At 67.5% G+C, this 17,114-nt stretch overlaps 1 protein-coding gene across 1 annotated transcript in view; it reads right to left on the reverse strand.

Moving 5' to 3' along the window:
* Nucleotides 1-17,108, reverse strand: part of LOC113962686 (cadherin EGF LAG seven-pass G-type receptor 2-like) — a 28,731-nt gene extending 11,623 nt beyond the window's left edge. Inside the window, 20 exon segments of the mRNA XM_027673447.1 lie at nt 203-412; nt 497-591; nt 1,216-1,317; nt 1,621-1,804; nt 2,665-2,785; nt 3,126-3,267; nt 3,839-4,013; nt 4,497-4,610; nt 4,707-4,895; nt 5,265-5,318; nt 5,320-5,432; nt 5,827-5,881; nt 5,883-5,953; nt 6,478-6,641; nt 7,500-7,657; nt 7,912-8,000; nt 9,179-9,294; nt 10,242-10,464; nt 11,754-12,395; nt 14,169-17,108. Of these exon segments, the coding sequence (XP_027529248.1) occupies nt 203-412; nt 497-591; nt 1,216-1,317; nt 1,621-1,804; nt 2,665-2,785; nt 3,126-3,267; nt 3,839-4,013; nt 4,497-4,610; nt 4,707-4,895; nt 5,265-5,318; nt 5,320-5,432; nt 5,827-5,881; nt 5,883-5,953; nt 6,478-6,641; nt 7,500-7,657; nt 7,912-8,000; nt 9,179-9,294; nt 10,242-10,464; nt 11,754-12,395; nt 14,169-17,019 (5,868 nt within the window). The 5' untranslated portion in view covers nt 17,020-17,108.
* Nucleotides 17,109-17,114: the final 6 nt, after the last annotated feature.

Here is a 17,114-nt window from a genome sequence, read left to right on the forward strand (position 1 = left end):
CCTCCCACCCTCCTCCCCTCCCCTTTCCCACCGCTCCCCACCCTGTGCCCACCCCGATGCCCCTCTCCCACCCCGTGCCCACCCCGATAGCCCCTCTCCCACCCCTCTCCCCCACTCCCCACCCCTCCCCACCCCGGTGACCCTCTCCCATCCCTCTCCCGCCCTTCCCCAGGCCGTGCCCCCCGCGATGCCCCCGCCCCACCTCGGTGAAGTGCACGTCCTGCGTGGCGGCGAGGCGGAAGCCGCGCTGGCGGCTCTCGTGGCGCAGCAGAGCCCCTGCCAGGCGATATGCCAGGCGCACGTCGCTGCCGAAGTACCCGCGGGCTCCGCGCGTGGCCTCGCGCAGCGCCAGCGCCACCCGGCGCGACTGCCCCGCGTCCCAGCGCGACTCGTTGCCCACCAGCTGCTCCGCCTGGGGGGGGACACGCGGGCTCAGGGTGGCACCGGTGGCACCGCGGGAGGCGCGGGTGTGGTGGCGAGTGCCGGCGCGGCTCACCCAGGGGCGCAGGGCGGCGAAGGCCAGGGTGCTGCAGTTGAAGAGGTTGGGCGGCAGCCACCCCTTGTGCTCGTCGCAGTGGCGCAGGGCCGTGCCTGGTGGGGGACACTCGGGTGGCACCGCCGCGGGCACGGCAGGGAGGGCACCACGGGGGTGTGTCGTGCTGGCAGTGCCATCGCAGCGGTGCCCCCCGGTGCCATCTTGGTGGGGGGGGCTGGGAGGGTCGGCCCAGCCCAACTCCGTCTCCGTGGTGGCACCGCCCCAAACCCATTCTAATTGTGCCACCACGATGTCACAACCCCAACTCCAACCCTGCAGTGCCACCAGTGTCACCACCCCAATCCCACCCCAGCAATGCCACCACTCTGTCACACCCCCAGTTCCACCCCAGCAATGTCATCATGGTGTCACCAACCCAACCCCATCCCAGAGGTGCCACCATGGTGTCACCTCCCTGTACCACTCCAGCAATGCCACCACAACTCCCTCCTGCCGAATCCCAGCAATGACCCCGTGGTGTCATCCCACCCCAAACCCATGCCAGCTGTGCCACCATCATGTCACCCCCCAGTCCTGTCCCACTGGTGCCACCACAGTGTCACTATCCCAATCCCATCCCAATGGTGCCACCACTCTGTCACACCCCGCCAGTTCCATCCCAGCAATGCCATGACAGTGTCCCCAGTGCCACCCCACCCTGTGCCTGTGTCCCCACGTACCCACGGAGCCCTTGGGACAGGGTGCGGCCGCCGGGAGCCCAAACCTGGTGCGGGGCCACCAGATGTTGGCCTCGATGGCCCGGGGACAGCTGTCATAGTTCACTGCGGGCATAAGGGTGTCACCGGGGCATAGCGGGCACGCAGGGGGACAGAGGGACACAGGGGGACAGCAGGGTCACCAGGGGGACAGCAGGGCATGCAAGAGGACAGTGAGACACAGGGGGACAGAGGGACACAGGATGACAGTGGGACACAGAGGGACAGTGGCTGACACAGGGTGATAGAGGACACTTATGGTGACACAAAGTGACACAAAGTGACACCAGGTGACACGAGATGACACAAAGCGACACAAGGTGACAGGAGGTGACAGGCGGTGGCACAGCGCCCCCGTGCGGTGCCCACCTTCGCAGCCGCCCGCTGTCACCTCGGCGAAGGGGTTGTCGCAGCGGTCGCAGTGGCGGCCGATGACCCCCGCCTTGCAGGGGCACTGCCCGCTGGTGGCATCGCAGCGCCGCGACAGCGACCCAGTGGGGTAGCACTCGCACGGCTGGCACGTGTCACTCCCCGCGGGCCGGTAGTGGTTGTCCTGGGGGGGACAGGGGGTCACGGCAGGCACAGGGGGGCAGGGGGGGACAGGAGATGAGAAAGGGTGACAGAGGAGGGACAGGGGATCACTGTGGGCACGGGGGGGGCAGAGGGTGGCGGGGGAGGGATTGGGGTGTCACTGTCCCAGTGACAAGGGGTGACAGGAGGGTAGGGGGTCACAGGGGGTCTCAGGGAGTGGCAGAGGGTGACAGGGCATCGCAGGGGGTGGCAGGGAGTCACAGGGTGTTACAGGGGTGGCAGGAGGTGACAGGGGTCACAGGGGCTGACACGGGGTGACAGGGGGTGGAAAGGGTGGCAGAGGGTGGCAGAGGGTGACAGGGGGTGACACGGGGGCAGGGGGTCACCATGGGAATGGTGGGGAGGGGGCAGGGAGTGGCAGGAGGTGACAAGGGGTGGCAGGGGGTGGCAGAGGGTGGCAGAGGGTCACGGGGGGTCACAGAGGGTCACAGGGACTGGCAGGAGGTGACAGGGAGTGTCAGGGTATCACTGCGTGCATGGGGGGGGCAGAGGGGGTGGCAGTGGGTGGCGGGTGGTGGCAGGGTGTGGCATGGGGAGGGTCATTGTGGGCACGAGGGTGTGACAGGAGGTTGCAGACAGTGCCACAGGGTGCCAGAGGGGTGCCAGGGGGTTGCAGAAGTGGCAAAGAGTGGCAGTGGGGCGCCCAGGGGTGCCAGGAGGTGGCAGGAGGTGACAGGGGGTGGCAGGGGGAACAAGAGGTCACTGAGGGCACGGGGGGATGACAGGGGGTGGCAGGGGGTCACTGAGAGCACAGGGGGGATGACAGGGGTGGCAGGGAGTGGCAGGTGGTGCCAAGGGGGTGCCAGGGGGTGCCAGTCCCACCTTGCAGTGACACTCGCCCGTGGTCTTGTTGCAGTCGGGGTCGAAGCCCCTCGAGGCATCGCAGCTGCAGGGGCCACACGTGGGGTGTCCCCACCACCCCCGCGGGCACGGCTGGGCCTCCCTGTGGGCACCAGGGCTGGCACCGAGGGGGACACCGCCTTGGGCACCCCCACGGGGCTGCTCGGACACCCCTCCGTGTCCTCTTTGCCCCCATAGTGTCACTCGGACCCCCACAGTGCCCCTTGTGCCCCCACAGTGCCCCCCTGCACCCTCATAGTACCCCTTGGACCCCCACAGTGCCCCCTGGATCCCCACCCTGACCCTTGCCCACCCACTGTACCCCCCACATGCCCACCCTGCCCTTGCCCACCTGCCATGCCCCCCCGTGTGCCCACCCTGCCCTTTCCGTGCCTTGCCTGCCCCCTCCCAGCCCCCCCTGGTGTCCCCGCAGTGTCACCCACCGGTGCTGGCACAGGGTGCCGAAGGTGCCCGGGGGGCAGTGGCAGGCGTAGCCGGGGGCCGTGCCCGGCCGGCGGGTGCACGTGCCCGGGGGCTCGCAGGGGTCCAGGGCACAGGCGCTGACACAGCTGTCCCCAAAGTACCCTGGGCATGGGCACAGCGTTGGGGACATGGCCTTGGGGACATGGCATCGGGCGGGCAGGGATGGGGACAGAGGGGCAGGGATAAAGGGGTGGTAGTGCCCAGGGAGGGTGGGACAGGGACAAGGGGATGTCAGTTCTCTGGGGACAGTGATAAGGGGTGACAGTGCCCAGGGCCAGTGACGGGGTGGCAGTGCCACGGGGACAATGCTGAGGGTGGCTGTGCCCAGGGAGGGTGCAGTGCCCTGAGGGGCAGGGAGGATGTCAGGGGGGCCCCTGCCCACCAGCATGGCACTGGGGGTGTCACAGGGGTGTCACTGTCCTAGGAAGTGTCAAGGGGGTGTCAGGGGGTGCTGGGGGGGTCGCTGCTCACCAGGGTGGCACGGGGGGGGGCATCAGTATCCTGGGGGTGTCAGGGGGATGTTAGAGGGGTCTTGGAGGGGGTCAGGGGTGTCCTCTCTCACTGGGGTGGCACTGGGGGGGGTATCAGTATCCCAGGGGTCTCAGGGGTGTGTTGGAGGGGTCTCAGGCAGTGTTGGGGGGGTCTCGGGGGGAGTCGGGGGGTCCTCTCTCACCGGGGTGGCAGCGGCACGAGAAGCTGTCCCAGTCGTCGCTGCAGTAGCTGTGGGGGGGGCAGGGCCCCGAGTCGCAGGGGTCGGGCAGGGCACAGCCCCCCTCCACGTTCACCTGGGCAGCCTGTGCCAGGCTCAGGGCACCTGCCGTCACCGCCGCGTCCCCCACGCGCAGCCCCTGCGGGGTCACCCGTCAGTGCCCCCCACCGAGAGCCAAGACCACCCCACGCGCTACCCCCGACACGCCCCCCGCAGTGTCCCTCAGTGCCACCCGGGACCCCCCGAGACACTCGGACCCCCTTCCCGGTGTCACCCCTCCTCGGTGTCCTCCCACCGTGACACGGGACCCCCCGGGACAACCCAGACCCCTCTGCATTGTGTCACTCTCCCTCCTGCCCGTGCCCCCCCGGTGCCCCCTGTGCCCCCTGTGCCCACCCCGCACCCGTCGTGCCCCCCGGTGCCCCGTTAGCTGCAGGCATCCCCGGAATCCCTCCTCCCTATGGCCCCCTGGTGCCCCCCCCGCGCTCCCCCGGTACCTTTCATAACCCCCGTGCCCCCTGTGCCCCCCCCGCCCCGTTACCTGCAGGTACCACCGGAACCCCTCCTCCCTGTGCTCCCCCCGCACCCCCGGTGCCCCCCGTGCCCCCTGGTGCCCTGTTACCTGCAGGCACCCCCGGAACCCCTCCTCCACGGTTCCCCCTTCCCCGGGCAGCCCCCCCAGGCTGAGGGTCCGCAGCCGCAGCCCCTGCAGCTCCCCGGGCACGTCGCCCACCGCCTGTGGGGGGCACAGGGACCCCCGTGGGTGCCTCAGGGTGGCACGGAAGGTGCCGGGATGGCACCCACGGGGGTCGGCAGGGCGAGTTCCTCCCACCTGGTGGCGGCCGTAGTCGAGGGTGAGGAGGAGGAGGGTGGTGGGGGGGTCGCGGCCGGGCCCCCCCCCCCGCAGCTCCAGCTCCACGTGGTGCCAGGCGCCGTCGTCTACCTTGGCCTGGGGCAGGCGCAGCGCGGCCAGGCGGGCACCCCCCTGCCAGGCCCCCACCTCCAGCTGCCCCTCGCTCAGCTGCAGGGGTGGCACAGGTCAGGGACCCCGAAAACCTGGGGGGGCACTGGGAAATACACCCCCCCCTCCAGGGGGAATGTCGTCCCCCAGAAGTGGCACCTCCTGGCACTGCCACCCCCCCCAGGCAATAACCCGCCCAGGGCAATATCCCCCCCGTGCTCTCCCCCGTGCCCCCCCGTGCTCCCACCTGTGCCCCTCGATGCCCCGCGTGACCTCCCCGTGCCCCTCTGTGCCTCCCCGTGCTCCCCGTGCCCCCCGTGTCCCCCGTGCTCCCCGTGCCCCCCTGTACTCCCCGTGTTGCCCACGCCCCCCGTGTCCCCCGTGCTCCTCCCCGTGTCCCCCGGTGCCCCCCGTGCCCCCCGTGCCCACCTGCAGGGTGAGGCTGAGGCGCCCCCCCGCCCCCGCCCTCAGCAGGACCCCCCCGTGGGTGGCGGGTGCGGAACATGAGCCGGAGGTGCCAGGGCAGGGCGAGGGGCAGCGCCAGCCCCGCCCACGCCACGCGGCTGCTGCCCACGAACCGCTGCGGGGCCGCCATCTCTGCGGGAAACACGCGTGGGGCCGGGCCCGGCCCCGGGACCCCCCCCCCCGCACCCAGCCCGGGCACCCCCCGACCGTGGGGTGGGGGTACATCCCACACCGCACCCACCCACGGACCCCACAGGGACCCCCGCATCCACTCAGGGACCCCCCCCGCAACCACCTATGGACGCCCCACAACCACTCACGGACCCCCCATCCCCATCTGGGACCCCCCATAACCCCACAGAGACCCTTCCCAACCCCCACGGACCCACCCCCACACGGACCCCCCGCTCCCCTCATGAGACTCCCCACTCTCCCACGGACCCCCTCGCTCCCCCCAAGGACCACCCCCCGCCCCCCACGGCCCCTCTCCACGCACACCCCATGACCCCCCCGTGCCCCCTGGTACCTTCCTGGCAGGTTTTGCCCCCGAAGCCGAGGGGGCAGTGGCAGCTGAAGCCCCCCCCACTCGTGCACGCAGGTGCCCCCATTGTGGCACGTGGTGGGGTCGCAGAGGGTCTTCTTGTGAGGGCAGCCTGGGAGGGGCACAGGGGGGTCACACCCCACACCTCCCCGGCCTCCCGGCCCTGTCTTGCCACATCCGGGGGGGCACAGACACCCCCCCATCCCCGGCATCCCCATCCCCCCCACACCACACCCAGAGGGCACAGAACCCCCCCCTCCACTCCTGGTACCCCCTAACCTCCCACCCCACACCCGGGGAGCACAGACCCCCCCACACCCTGAGCATCCCCTGACCCCCACCCCAAGGGGGTAGAGACTCCCACACCCCTGGCACACCCCTCCACCCCCAAAGGGGGCACAGGCCCATCCAGCCCCCCAGCCTTGGCATCCCCCCATCCCAGTCCCCCTCCCCACACCCAGAGGGCACAGACCCCCAGTCCCGGCACCCCCTCCCACCTCACACCCAGGGGGCACAGCCTCGCTGCCCTGTGTCATCCCATAACCCCCCATCCCATTTTCCCCCCCCCCAAAGGCTCTCAGCCCCCCGCAGCCCCCCGGGCTGCCCTCCCCGTGCCCCCAGTGTCCCCGTGCCCACCGGGCAGGGTGCCGTTGTTGGCGATGAAGGTGCCCATGTCCACGGGGCGCTGGTCGATGTGCAGGTGCCTCATACACCCCACAAAGTGGCGGCTCCGGATCGGGAAACTCTCGGGCAGCGTCGGGACCCCCCCAAGCAACAGCGGCCCTGTCAGGTCCAGCGACCTGCAGAGCCCAACAGCAGCCGGGGGGGGGCTAAGGGACCACCCAGGGACCCCCCAACTTATGGGGAACCCCAGGGACAACCAGGGACCCCCCAACTCCTGGGGAACCCTTAGGGACCACCCAGGGACCCCATAACTCATGGGGACCATCAGGGACCAGCCACAGACTCTATAACACATGGGGAACCCCAGAGATCACATAGACACCCCAAAGCTCATGGGGACCCCAAGGGATCCTAAAACCCATGGGGACTCTGAGGGAACCCCAAGGATCACCCCTCCACTCCGAAACCCATTGGGGTTTGAGGGACCCCCCAGGGACCCCCCAACACATGGGGACCCTCAGGGAACCCCAAGGGACACCCAGTCACCCCAAAAGCCGTGGGGGCCCAAGGGACTCCCCAGGGACTCCCCAAGCCACGGGGAACCCCAGGGACCCCCCAGGGACCCCCACCCACCCACCAATCCATGGCACCCCCAGGGCAATACACCCCTGGCACTGCCCCCTATGGCTATAACCCCCCCACGGCCATAACCCCCCCATGGCAATAACCCTCCCAGGGCGATACACCCCCCTGGCACTGCCCCCCCATGCCAAAAAAAACCCTCCCAGAGCAATACAGCCCCCTGGCAGTGCCCCCCATGGCAATAACCCCCCCGGGGCACCCCCCCCCATGCCAATGCCCCCCTCCCACGGCAATAACATCCCCCATGGCAATACACCCCCCTGGCACTGCCCCCCAATGCCCAAAAACCTCCTCCCAGAGCAATACACCCCCCTGGCACTGCCCTCATGCCACACCTCCTGCTCCCCCCGCCCCCTCTCACATCCCTCCCCCCCGCAACGTCCCCCCCTCACTTCTTGGTGCCCCCCTGGGTGCCCTGGGCCGCGCAGGAGTAGTTGGCGAGGCGGTGCCCGAAGCGCAGTGCCATGGCCATGTCACAGTCGTCCACTGCCACCACGGCCACCTTCTGCTCCGAGGGGCCCTGCGGGACCCCCGAGCGCCCCACCACGGCCTGGGGGGGCACCGTGTCACGGGGGGGCATGGGAACACCCCCCGAACACCCCCCCCCCCCACCAGGGTAATTCCCCCCCGGGCAATACCCCCCGTGCCAATCACCCCCTGCCAGGGTAACAACCCCCCCAGGGCAATACCCCCTGTGCCAATGTCCCCTCCAATGGGCAATATGCCCCCCTGGCATTGCCCCCCATGCCAAAAACCCCCCCCGGGGCAATACTCCCTGTGTCAAAACCCCCCCCGTGCCCCCACCTTGTTGTAGTAGTGCAGCTGCACCCGGTGCCACTGCCCGTCACTGACGCCCCCAGGCACGAACGGGGACACGGTGGTGGTGGTCTCACCTGCGGGCACAGAGCCAGGGGGGACGGGGGTGTAGCACTGCATGGCATGCAGTGCCAGGGACGCAGTGCCAGGGATACAGTGCCAGGGATTTACAGAATGGGATGCAGTGCCAGGGAGGCAACACATAGGACGCAGTGCCAGAACTGGAATGGCAGGGATGCAGTGCCAGGGATGTACAGCATGGGATGCAGTGCCAGGAATGGGATGCCAGGGATGCAGTGCCAGAGATGTAGTGCCAGGGATTTACAGAATGGGATGCAGTGCCAGGGATGTGACACATAGGATGCAGTGCCAGGGATGGGATGCCAGGGATGCAGTGCCAGGGATGCAGTGCTAGGGATGTGACACGCAGGGTTGCAGGGCCAGGGCTGTAAAGTGTGGGATGCAGTGCCAGGGATGCAGTGCCAGGGGTGCATGGCATGCAGTGCCAGGGAAAGGATGGCAGGGAGGCAGTGCCAGGGATGTGCTACTCAGGATGTGCACCAGGGATACAGTGCCAGGCAGGGCCCAGGATGCAGTGCCAGGGATGTGGCACATAGGATGCAGTGCCAGGGATGGGGTGCCCAGGATGCAATGCCAGGGACATGAACCAAGGCATGTGATGCCTGGGATGCACATGCTGGGGTGCGGTGCCAGGCAGTGCCAGGGACAGGATGTGTGAGATGTGATGCCCAGGATGCAGTGCCAGGCAGTGCCAGGGACAAAGAGCTGGGGATGGAATGCCTGGGATGGGACGCCTGGAATGCAGAGCCAGGGAGGAGATACCCAGGATACAGTGCTGGGATGCAGTGCCAGGCAGTGCCATGGATGGGATGCCCAGGATGGGATGCCCAAGATGCAGTGCCAGGCCGTGCAGGGATGGGATGCCCTGGATACAGTGCCAGGCAGTGCAGGGATGGGGTGCAGGCAGTGCAGGGATGGGATGTCCAGGATGGGATGCCCTGGATACAGTGCCGGGCAGTGCAGGGGTGGGGTGCAGGCAGTGCAGGGATGAGATACCAGGGATGCAGTGCCAGGTAGTGCAGGGATGGGGTGCCCAGGATGCAGTGCTGGGATGCAGTGCCAGGCAGTGCAAGGATGGGGTGTCCAGGGTGCAGTGCCCAGCCATGGCAGTGCCTGGCAGGGAAGCCAGGGCGTGGTGCCAGGCGGTGCCAGGCAGTGCCAGCTGTGCCCATACCTGCGGAGAAGGTGAGCTGGAGCTGCTCCCCCACGATCTCCAGGGCCACGAAGTCGTGGCGCTCGTTGAAGCGCCCGTTGTACAACAGGAGCCCGTCCCGCTCCCGCGTGGCAAACCTGGGGGAGCACCAGTGTCGGGGGGGTACCAACACCCCCCGGGCCTAACCGTGCCCCCCAAACACCCCCCGGCCCTGACCGTGCCCCCCAAACACACCCTAACACCCCCCTGTGCCCCCCAAACACACCCTGACACCCCCCAATTATACTGTGCCCCCCAATCTTACTGTGCTCCTCAAACACACTCCAAACTTGACTGTGCCCCCCAAACACACTCCAACACCCTCCAGGACTCCCAGTGACCCCCAAACACCCCTTGGGCCTGACTGCACCCCCCAAACACACCCCAACACCCACTGTGCCCCCCAAAAACACCCTGACACCCCCCAACCTTACTGTGCCCCCCAAACACAGTCCAACATCCCCCGGACCTGACCATGCCCCCCAAACACACCTTGACACCTCTAACCCCCCTATGCCCCCCAAACACACCCCAACAACCAACATATCCTGCTGTGCCCCCCAAGCATGCCCCTCACCCTCCGGGCCCCCCTGTGCCCCCCAAAGACACCCCAACACTCCCCAGACCTGACTGTGCCCCCAAACACACCCCAACACCCCCTGCTCCATCCCCCTGCATCCGCTGGGTGCCCATCACTCACCGTCCCCGTGTAGTGCCCCCACCCCACTGCCCTGCATGCCAAGAGGTCACCCCACTACCCCACACCCTTTGCCCCCCCGCTGTGCCCTCAGGGAACCCACCACCCCACATTTCATCACCCCCACCCACCCAACACCCACGGGACACCCATCACCCCAAAACCCATGACCCCCCACCCAATATCCCCAGGAACACCCATCACCCCACACCCCACATGATACCCCCGGGGAGCCCCCCCCACAAATGACACCCCAGGGACACCCATGACCCATCACCCCCCACCCCCCGACCCCACACCCGCCCTGGTGCCCCCTGGGTGCCCCCTCGGTGCCGCCCCGGTGCTCACGTGAGGCCGAGGGTGAAGTGGAAGCGCTGGCGGAGCCCGCGGAAGGTGAGGAAGGATTTGGGGGGGAAGCTGCGGGTGCTCATGGCACAGAAGGGCTTCTCGTAGTGCCCGGGGGGGCACTGGCACCGGAACCCCCCCACCAGCAGGTTCAGACATGTACCCCCATTCCGGCAGACCCCCGGCGTGCAGCGGCCCCCCCGGGCACTCAGCTCGCAGTGCTCCCCTGGGGGACACATGGGACCCCAAAATTAGGGGGACAGGGTCCCTTTTCCCCCCTCATTAACCCCAGAGAGCCCCCCTCGGGCACTCAGCTCGCAGGGCTCCCCTGGGGGACACCCAGAACCCCAAAATTAGAGGGTGGGGTCCCATCTCCTCCCTACCGCTCCCCTGTGGAACACCCACAACCCAAAAAATCAGGGTGAGGGGTCCAATCTCACCCCCCATTAACCCCAGAGAGCCTCCCCAAGTGGTCAGCTCCCAGAAGCCCCAAGAAGTCCCAAATCGGGGGGTGGCAGGGTAGGAGTCCCCTCTCCCTCCCCCCCCCAGCATCTTTATCCTCAGCTCCATCACCATGGCAACCACCTCCCATCACCATGGCAACCAGGAGAAGCCCCCTCCCCTCACATCCCCTCCCCCATCTGGGGGTCCGGTGGGGGGTTGGGGGTCCCCAGGGTGGAGGTGGGGGTGATGTCCCCAGTGTCACCAGTCCCCCCGTGACCCTGAGGGGTGTCCCCAGGGGTCCCCACCCCACACAGGGGTTCCCCAGGGCTCTGCCCCCCCCAAATGTCCCTGTCCCCCCTACAGGGACCTCATGGGGGGACCATGGGGGGGCTGGGGGGGACAGGGGGGACAGGGAGGTGTGAGGGAGAGGGGGCAGAGGAGAGGGAGGGAGGTGGGGAGATGGAGGAGGAGGAGGTTGAAGGGATAGAAACAAAGGGGAGGAGGGAGGATGGGGATGGAGAAGGGATGGAGGAGAGATGGAGGGGGATGGAGGGATGGAGGGATGGATAAGAGGAGGGAGGGAGGGATGGAGGGAGGGATGATGGGAATGAACACCATGAGGAAGGAAAGGATGGAGGAGGAAGGGAGGGAGAAATGGAGGGAGGGAGAAATGGAGGGAGGGAGGGAGATTGAAGAGGAGGTGATGAGGGAAGATGAGGATGGACACCAGGAAGAAGGGATGGATGGATGTATGGATGGATGGATAAGGGGAAGGAGGGAAGGAGGAAAGGAGGGAGGAAGAACGGATGGATGGATGGCAGGATGGAGGGATGGGTGGAGGGATGGAGGGATGGATGGATTGATGGAGGGATGGATGGATGGAGGACTGGATGGAGGATGGAGGATGAAGGATGGAGGGATGGATAGATGGATGGATGGATGGATGGGGGGATGGATGGATCTAGGGATGGATGGATGGATGGATGGATGGATGGATGGATGGATCTCAGGCTGGACAGAGGATGGAGGATGGCAGAGGCTGCCTGAGGCCCCCGGGCCGGCGCCGCTCACCGGTGAAGTCCTCGTGGCACTCGCAAGCGTAGCCGCCCTCGCGGCTGCGGCAGCGCCCGTGGGCACCGCAGGGGCTGGAGTAGCACAGGTCGATCTCGGTCTCACAGTAGTCGCCGGTGAAGCCGGGCGGGCAGCGGCAGCGCAGCCCCGGCACGGGCCGGATGGGCCGGAACAGGATGGTGTCGGAGGCCAGGAAGGGCGCGGAGCTGTCGAAGCGCAGCACGGCCACGCAGCGCATGTAGTTCTCGCAGGGCTCGCGCAGGCACACGTTGTCATCAAAGGGCAGCACCCGCTGTGCCGTGGTGGCCGCCAGCAGCGAACGGTTGAGGTAGAGCCGCTCCTGCAGCTCCTCGGAGGAGAAGAAGCGCGAGGCCGCGGGCGGCGGCAGCAGCGCCGACAGGCTCACGTTGAGGATCCGCGCCGGCCCCACGTCTGTGTCTGCCTGGATGTTGAAGAGCACGACGCGGTGCCGGGGGGTGCCCAGCACGGCCGCCACCCCCTCGAGGAAGCGGCCGAGCAGCGGCGACAGGAAGAGCTCCTGCGACATGTCGGCCAAGCGCAGGGTGATGCTGTTGCTGAGCATCTCGTCCGTGATCACCGTCACCCGCAGCACGCACTGCGCGCTGGCGCTGTGCACGCCGTCTGGGGACACGGGGACATGGGTCAGCGGGGGGAAATGGGGACACCAGGCACACAGGGGGGAACTGGGGACACTGGGGACACGGGGTCAGCAGGGTGGGCTGGGGACACCAGGGATACGGGGGGGAACTGGGGATACTGAGAACATGGGTCAGCAAGGGGGGCTGGGGATGTTAGGGGACATGGGGTCAGCAGGGGGGGCTGGGGACATTGGGGGATCAGGGGTGGGGGACATTGGGGTCTGGGGACATTGGGGGGTCAGGGCTGGAAGGGTCTGGGGGATATTGGGGTCTGGGGGATATTGGGGTCTGGGGGACATTGAGGGGTCGGGGGAGGGCCTGGGGGACACTGGGGGGGAGGCAGGGGTGGATGGTCTGAGGGTGGGTGGTGGGGTGGGCATGGGGTGACCAACCCAGTGACCAACCCCATCGGGCACTGGCAAGTGGGGGTGGGGCTGGTTATGGGACTGGTGCTGGTTATGGGGTTGGTTACAGGGCTGGTTATGGGACTTGCACTGGTTATGGGGCTGTTGCTGGTGATGGGGCTGGGTCTGGTTATGGGGCCGGGGGAGTCAAAGTCCCTGCCCAGCATTGGGACGCCCCCCTTCCTCCTCCTGCTCCTCCTCCTCCCGGGGCAGTGGCACTCGGGACAGATGGGCAGCGGGCAGACAGATGGACAGAGGGAGCGTGGGGACAGCGGGGGGCCCAGAGGGGGTGACAGAGGGGGGGTGGCGGGGCCGGTGGCCCGTGGCCGGTGGCCGGTGGCGGGGAGGGGGTTGCCATGGCCGCGACTGCGGGGGCCCAGCTATGGCCGGACCTTTTGTTCCCCTCGCGGCTGCCCCTGCGCTCGGGGGGGCTTGGGGGGCCCCCAGCCCCCACCCTTTGTGCCCTGGGCCCCCCGTTTTGTGTGGCCAGAGCAGGGACCCCAAACTGGGGGCAGGGGGGGGGAACACGTAGATGGGGACAAGGGACATCACGGCCTGGGCTGTGACTCAGTTTCCCTCCCTGCTCTGGGGAGGGGGGTAAGGAGATGCTCCCCCACCCTGGGGTGATCCCCACCCCAGGGAGCACCTCCTGGCCCCCCTGAATCAAGGGTACACCCCCCTCTTATGCCACGACCCCCCCATTGCGTTTGGGGACCCCCCAGTGAGGACATCGAGGTGCTCCCCCCCCCAAATACAAGCACTGGGGTCTCCTGGAAACATCCATTGGGGTGCCAGGACCCCCCAGTACTGCGCTGCACCTCGAGTCCCCTCAAATTCACCCACTGGGACCCCCAGCACCCACCCAAGGGTAGCAGGACTCCCCCCTTGCACACACCAGCCTCTGCAACGCCCCCCCCAGGTACACACAGTGGGTCCCGCCCCCCCCAGCGCCACACAGAGAGGTGCCAGGACCACCCCAACACCCACCAGGGTCCTGCCCCCCCAAAAGAAGGTGCACTGTGGTACTGGACCCCTCTGGACACCCCAGAGGATGGGGGAGGAAAAGGGGGTGCTGGGGACCTGAATGCCTCCAGAGAGGTGTCTGAGCTGTGGGGGGCACAGCATCCCCCTCACCCCCCCCCTCACCTGGATCTGGAGGGTGGGGGCAGCCAAGATGGGGTGGTGGGGCCCCAAAACACCTCAGTGGGTTGGCAGGACCCCAAAGCACATCAGCCCCCCCCACCCCGATCTGAAGGTTGGGGGCAGCCAAAATGGTGTGGGGAGACCCCATAACACCCCCAAACCTCCCCCACCTCCTGTGCCCAGCCCACCCCCCTGGGTAGGGGTCCTACCGGACACGGAGACCCTCATGACGGCCTCCAGCGGGCGGTTGTTGTCCAGGGCGGGGCTGAGCCGCAGCTCCCCGCTCTGGGGGTCCAGCAGCACCAGGTTGAGCTCGTTGCCCTGCTCGAATGTGTAGGTGAGGTGGTCGGACACATCGGGGTCGTGGGCTGGGATGCGGCCAATGACACCGCCGGGGAAGCTCCCGGAGCGGTTGGTGATGTAGTTGTTGAAGAGGATCTCGAAGTTCTTCAGCTGGGGGCTGTTGTCGTTAGTGTCGCGCAGCCGCACGTGCACGGTGGCCCGGCTGACCAGCGGCGCCGACGTGGCCTGGACCACCATGACGTACTCAGCTTTGGCCTCGTAGTCCAGGTCGGCCAGCGCCGTGAGCTCCCCGGAGAAGATGTCCAGCTGGAAGACCTCCGGGATGTTGCCCTCCACGATCTGGTACATGATCTGGGCGTTGGTGCCCTCATCAGGGTCGGTGGCCGTGATCCGGGCCACCACCAGCCCGATGGGGCTGTTCTCCTCCACGAAGATGTCGAACTCATCGCGCTCGAAGACAGGCGGGTTGTCATTGACGTCCAGCACCGTCACCTGGATCTCCACCGGCGTCCGCCGCACCGGCACCCCCTTGTCGACGGCGAAGGCCCGCAGGGAGTAGAGCGGTACGTTCTCCCGGTCCAGGCGGCGCAGGGTGCGGACGATGCCTGAGGTGGACTCGATGATGAAGTCACCATCGCCGTCATCGCCCCCCTGGAAGGTGTAGAAGACCCTGCCGTTGAGCCCAGAGTCGCGGTCGGTGGCGGAGACCTGCAGGACGCTGGTGAAGGTGGGGACGTCCTCGTAGACGGAGCCCTGGTAGGAGTGGCGGAGGAACTGCGGCGCGTTGTCGTTGACGTCGCTCACCAGGATCTCCAGGTAGGTGGTGTCGGATTTCTGGGGGATGCCGTTGTCCCGCGCCGTGATGGCCAAGGTGTAGGACACCTGGTCCTCATAGTCCAGCTCCATCTGGGTGGTGACGGCGCCAGTGTTGGCGGCGATGCGGAACTGGGGGATGCTGTCCTCCATCAGGTAGGTGATGCGGGCGTTCTCCCCGGTGTCCTCGTCCGTGGCGCTGATCACCACCACCGTAGTGCCCACCGGCCGGTCCTCGTTGATGTTGACAGTGTAGTGGGAGCTCTGGAAGACGGGACGGTGGGTGTTGGCGTCGGTGACGTTGACAACCACCAGGGCAGTGTCCTGGCGGGTGCCGTCGGACGCTGCAACAGTGAGCAGGTACTGTCGTTCCAGCTTGTAGTCCAGGGGCAGGGCGAGCGAGATGAGCCCTCCACCGCTCTGGCTGGTGATGGAGAAGCGGTTGCGGGTGTTGCCGCTGGAGATCTGATAAGTGATGACGCTGTTGGCATCACGGTCGACGGCAGACACTGTGAGGACGCTCGTCCCCACCGCCGCGTCCTCGTTGAGGCGAGCACCGTATTCCCTCTGGGTGAACTCGGGGCTGTTGTCATTGACATCCAGGATGGTGACACTGACGCTGGCCGTGGAGGCCATGGGGGGTGTCCCCTGGTCCTGCGCCTCCACGCCGAAGCTGTAGAAGTCCATGGCCTCCCGGTCCAGCTCAGAGGCCACCACAATCCAGCCGGTGCCATTGTTGATGGCGAAGGGGAAGCCAGCGCCGGTCTCCAGCAGGGTGTAAACCAACCGGCCATTGTCCCCTGAGTCGGCGTCAATGGCCTGCACGTGGATGACGGAGTAGCCCACGGGGACGTTCTCCAGCACGGTGGCCTGGAAGGGCGTGCTGACGAAGATGGGGGCATTGTCGTTGACATCCAGCACCTGCACGGTGACCAACCCGCTGATGTTGGAGAGGGGCGGGCGGCCGCCATCCTGTGCCCGGATGCGCAGCGTGAACTCCTTGGTGACCTCGAAGTCCAGGGGGGTGACGACGTCCAGGGCGCCCGTCTGGGCGTCGATGTAGAAGTGGCCACGGGTGTTGCCGCTGACGATGCTGTAGTGCACCAGGGCGTTGCTGCCCTTGTCACGGTCAGTGGCCGTCACCCGCAGCACGGCTGCATTGGGCACCACATCCTCAGGCACCTGTGCCACGTAGCGCCGTTCGCTGAACTGCGGCGCGTTGTCGTTGTCGTCCTCCACCGCGATGCGCACGGTGGCCGTGGCACTGCGGGGCTCCTGGCCCTGGTCCGCCGCCTCCACCAGCAGCTCGAAGGCATCCACCGCTTCCCGGTCCACGGAGCCACGTGTGCGGACGACGCCGGAGCGGGGGTCGATCTCGAAGACCTCGTTGGCGCCGCCAGCATTGAGGAGCCGGTAGAGCACGTTGGCATTGGGCCCGGCGTCGCCGTCAGTGGCCCGCACAGTCAGCACCTCGTAGCCCACCTCCAGGTTCTCCCGCACGCTCTCACGGTACTCGGGCTGCTCAAAGGACGGGTCGTGGTCGTTGGCGTCACCCACGGTGACGGTAAGCGTGGCCATGGCGCTGCGCCGGGGCACACCGTGGTCGGCTGCCGTCACGCGGAACACGTGGGTGCTCTTGCTCTCACGGTCCAGTGGTGCCGCCGTGGTGACGGCGCCTGTCACGGGGTCCACGGTGAACAGGGCGTCGGAGCGACTGTCAAAGAGCGCGGCCATGGCGTAGAGCAGCCGCCCTGCCTCGCCCTCATCAGGGTCCTGCGCTGTCACCCGTATCACCGGCGTCCCCGCGGGCCGGTTCTCCTCCACCGTGGCCTGGTAGCTGGAGGGCTGGAACTGCGGCGCTGTATTGGGGCTCCGGCGGGGTCGGAGGATGGAGGGTCTGGGGGCTGCTCTGATCTTGGGGTCCCCAACAGCCCTGGAGCCCATCGTGTCCCCTGTGCCACTGGTGCCTCCAGTGTGTCCAGTATTCCCAGTGTTCCTGGTGTCCCTGGGGACTTCCCTGGTGCTCTCAGTGTCCCTGG

Source organism: Neopelma chrysocephalum, unplaced genomic scaffold (genome assembly GCF_003984885.1).
Source record: "Neopelma chrysocephalum unplaced genomic scaffold, ASM398488v2 Primary Assembly neopelma1_184483, whole genome shotgun sequence".
NCBI classification, from domain to species: Eukaryota; Metazoa; Chordata; class Aves; order Passeriformes; family Pipridae; genus Neopelma; species Neopelma chrysocephalum.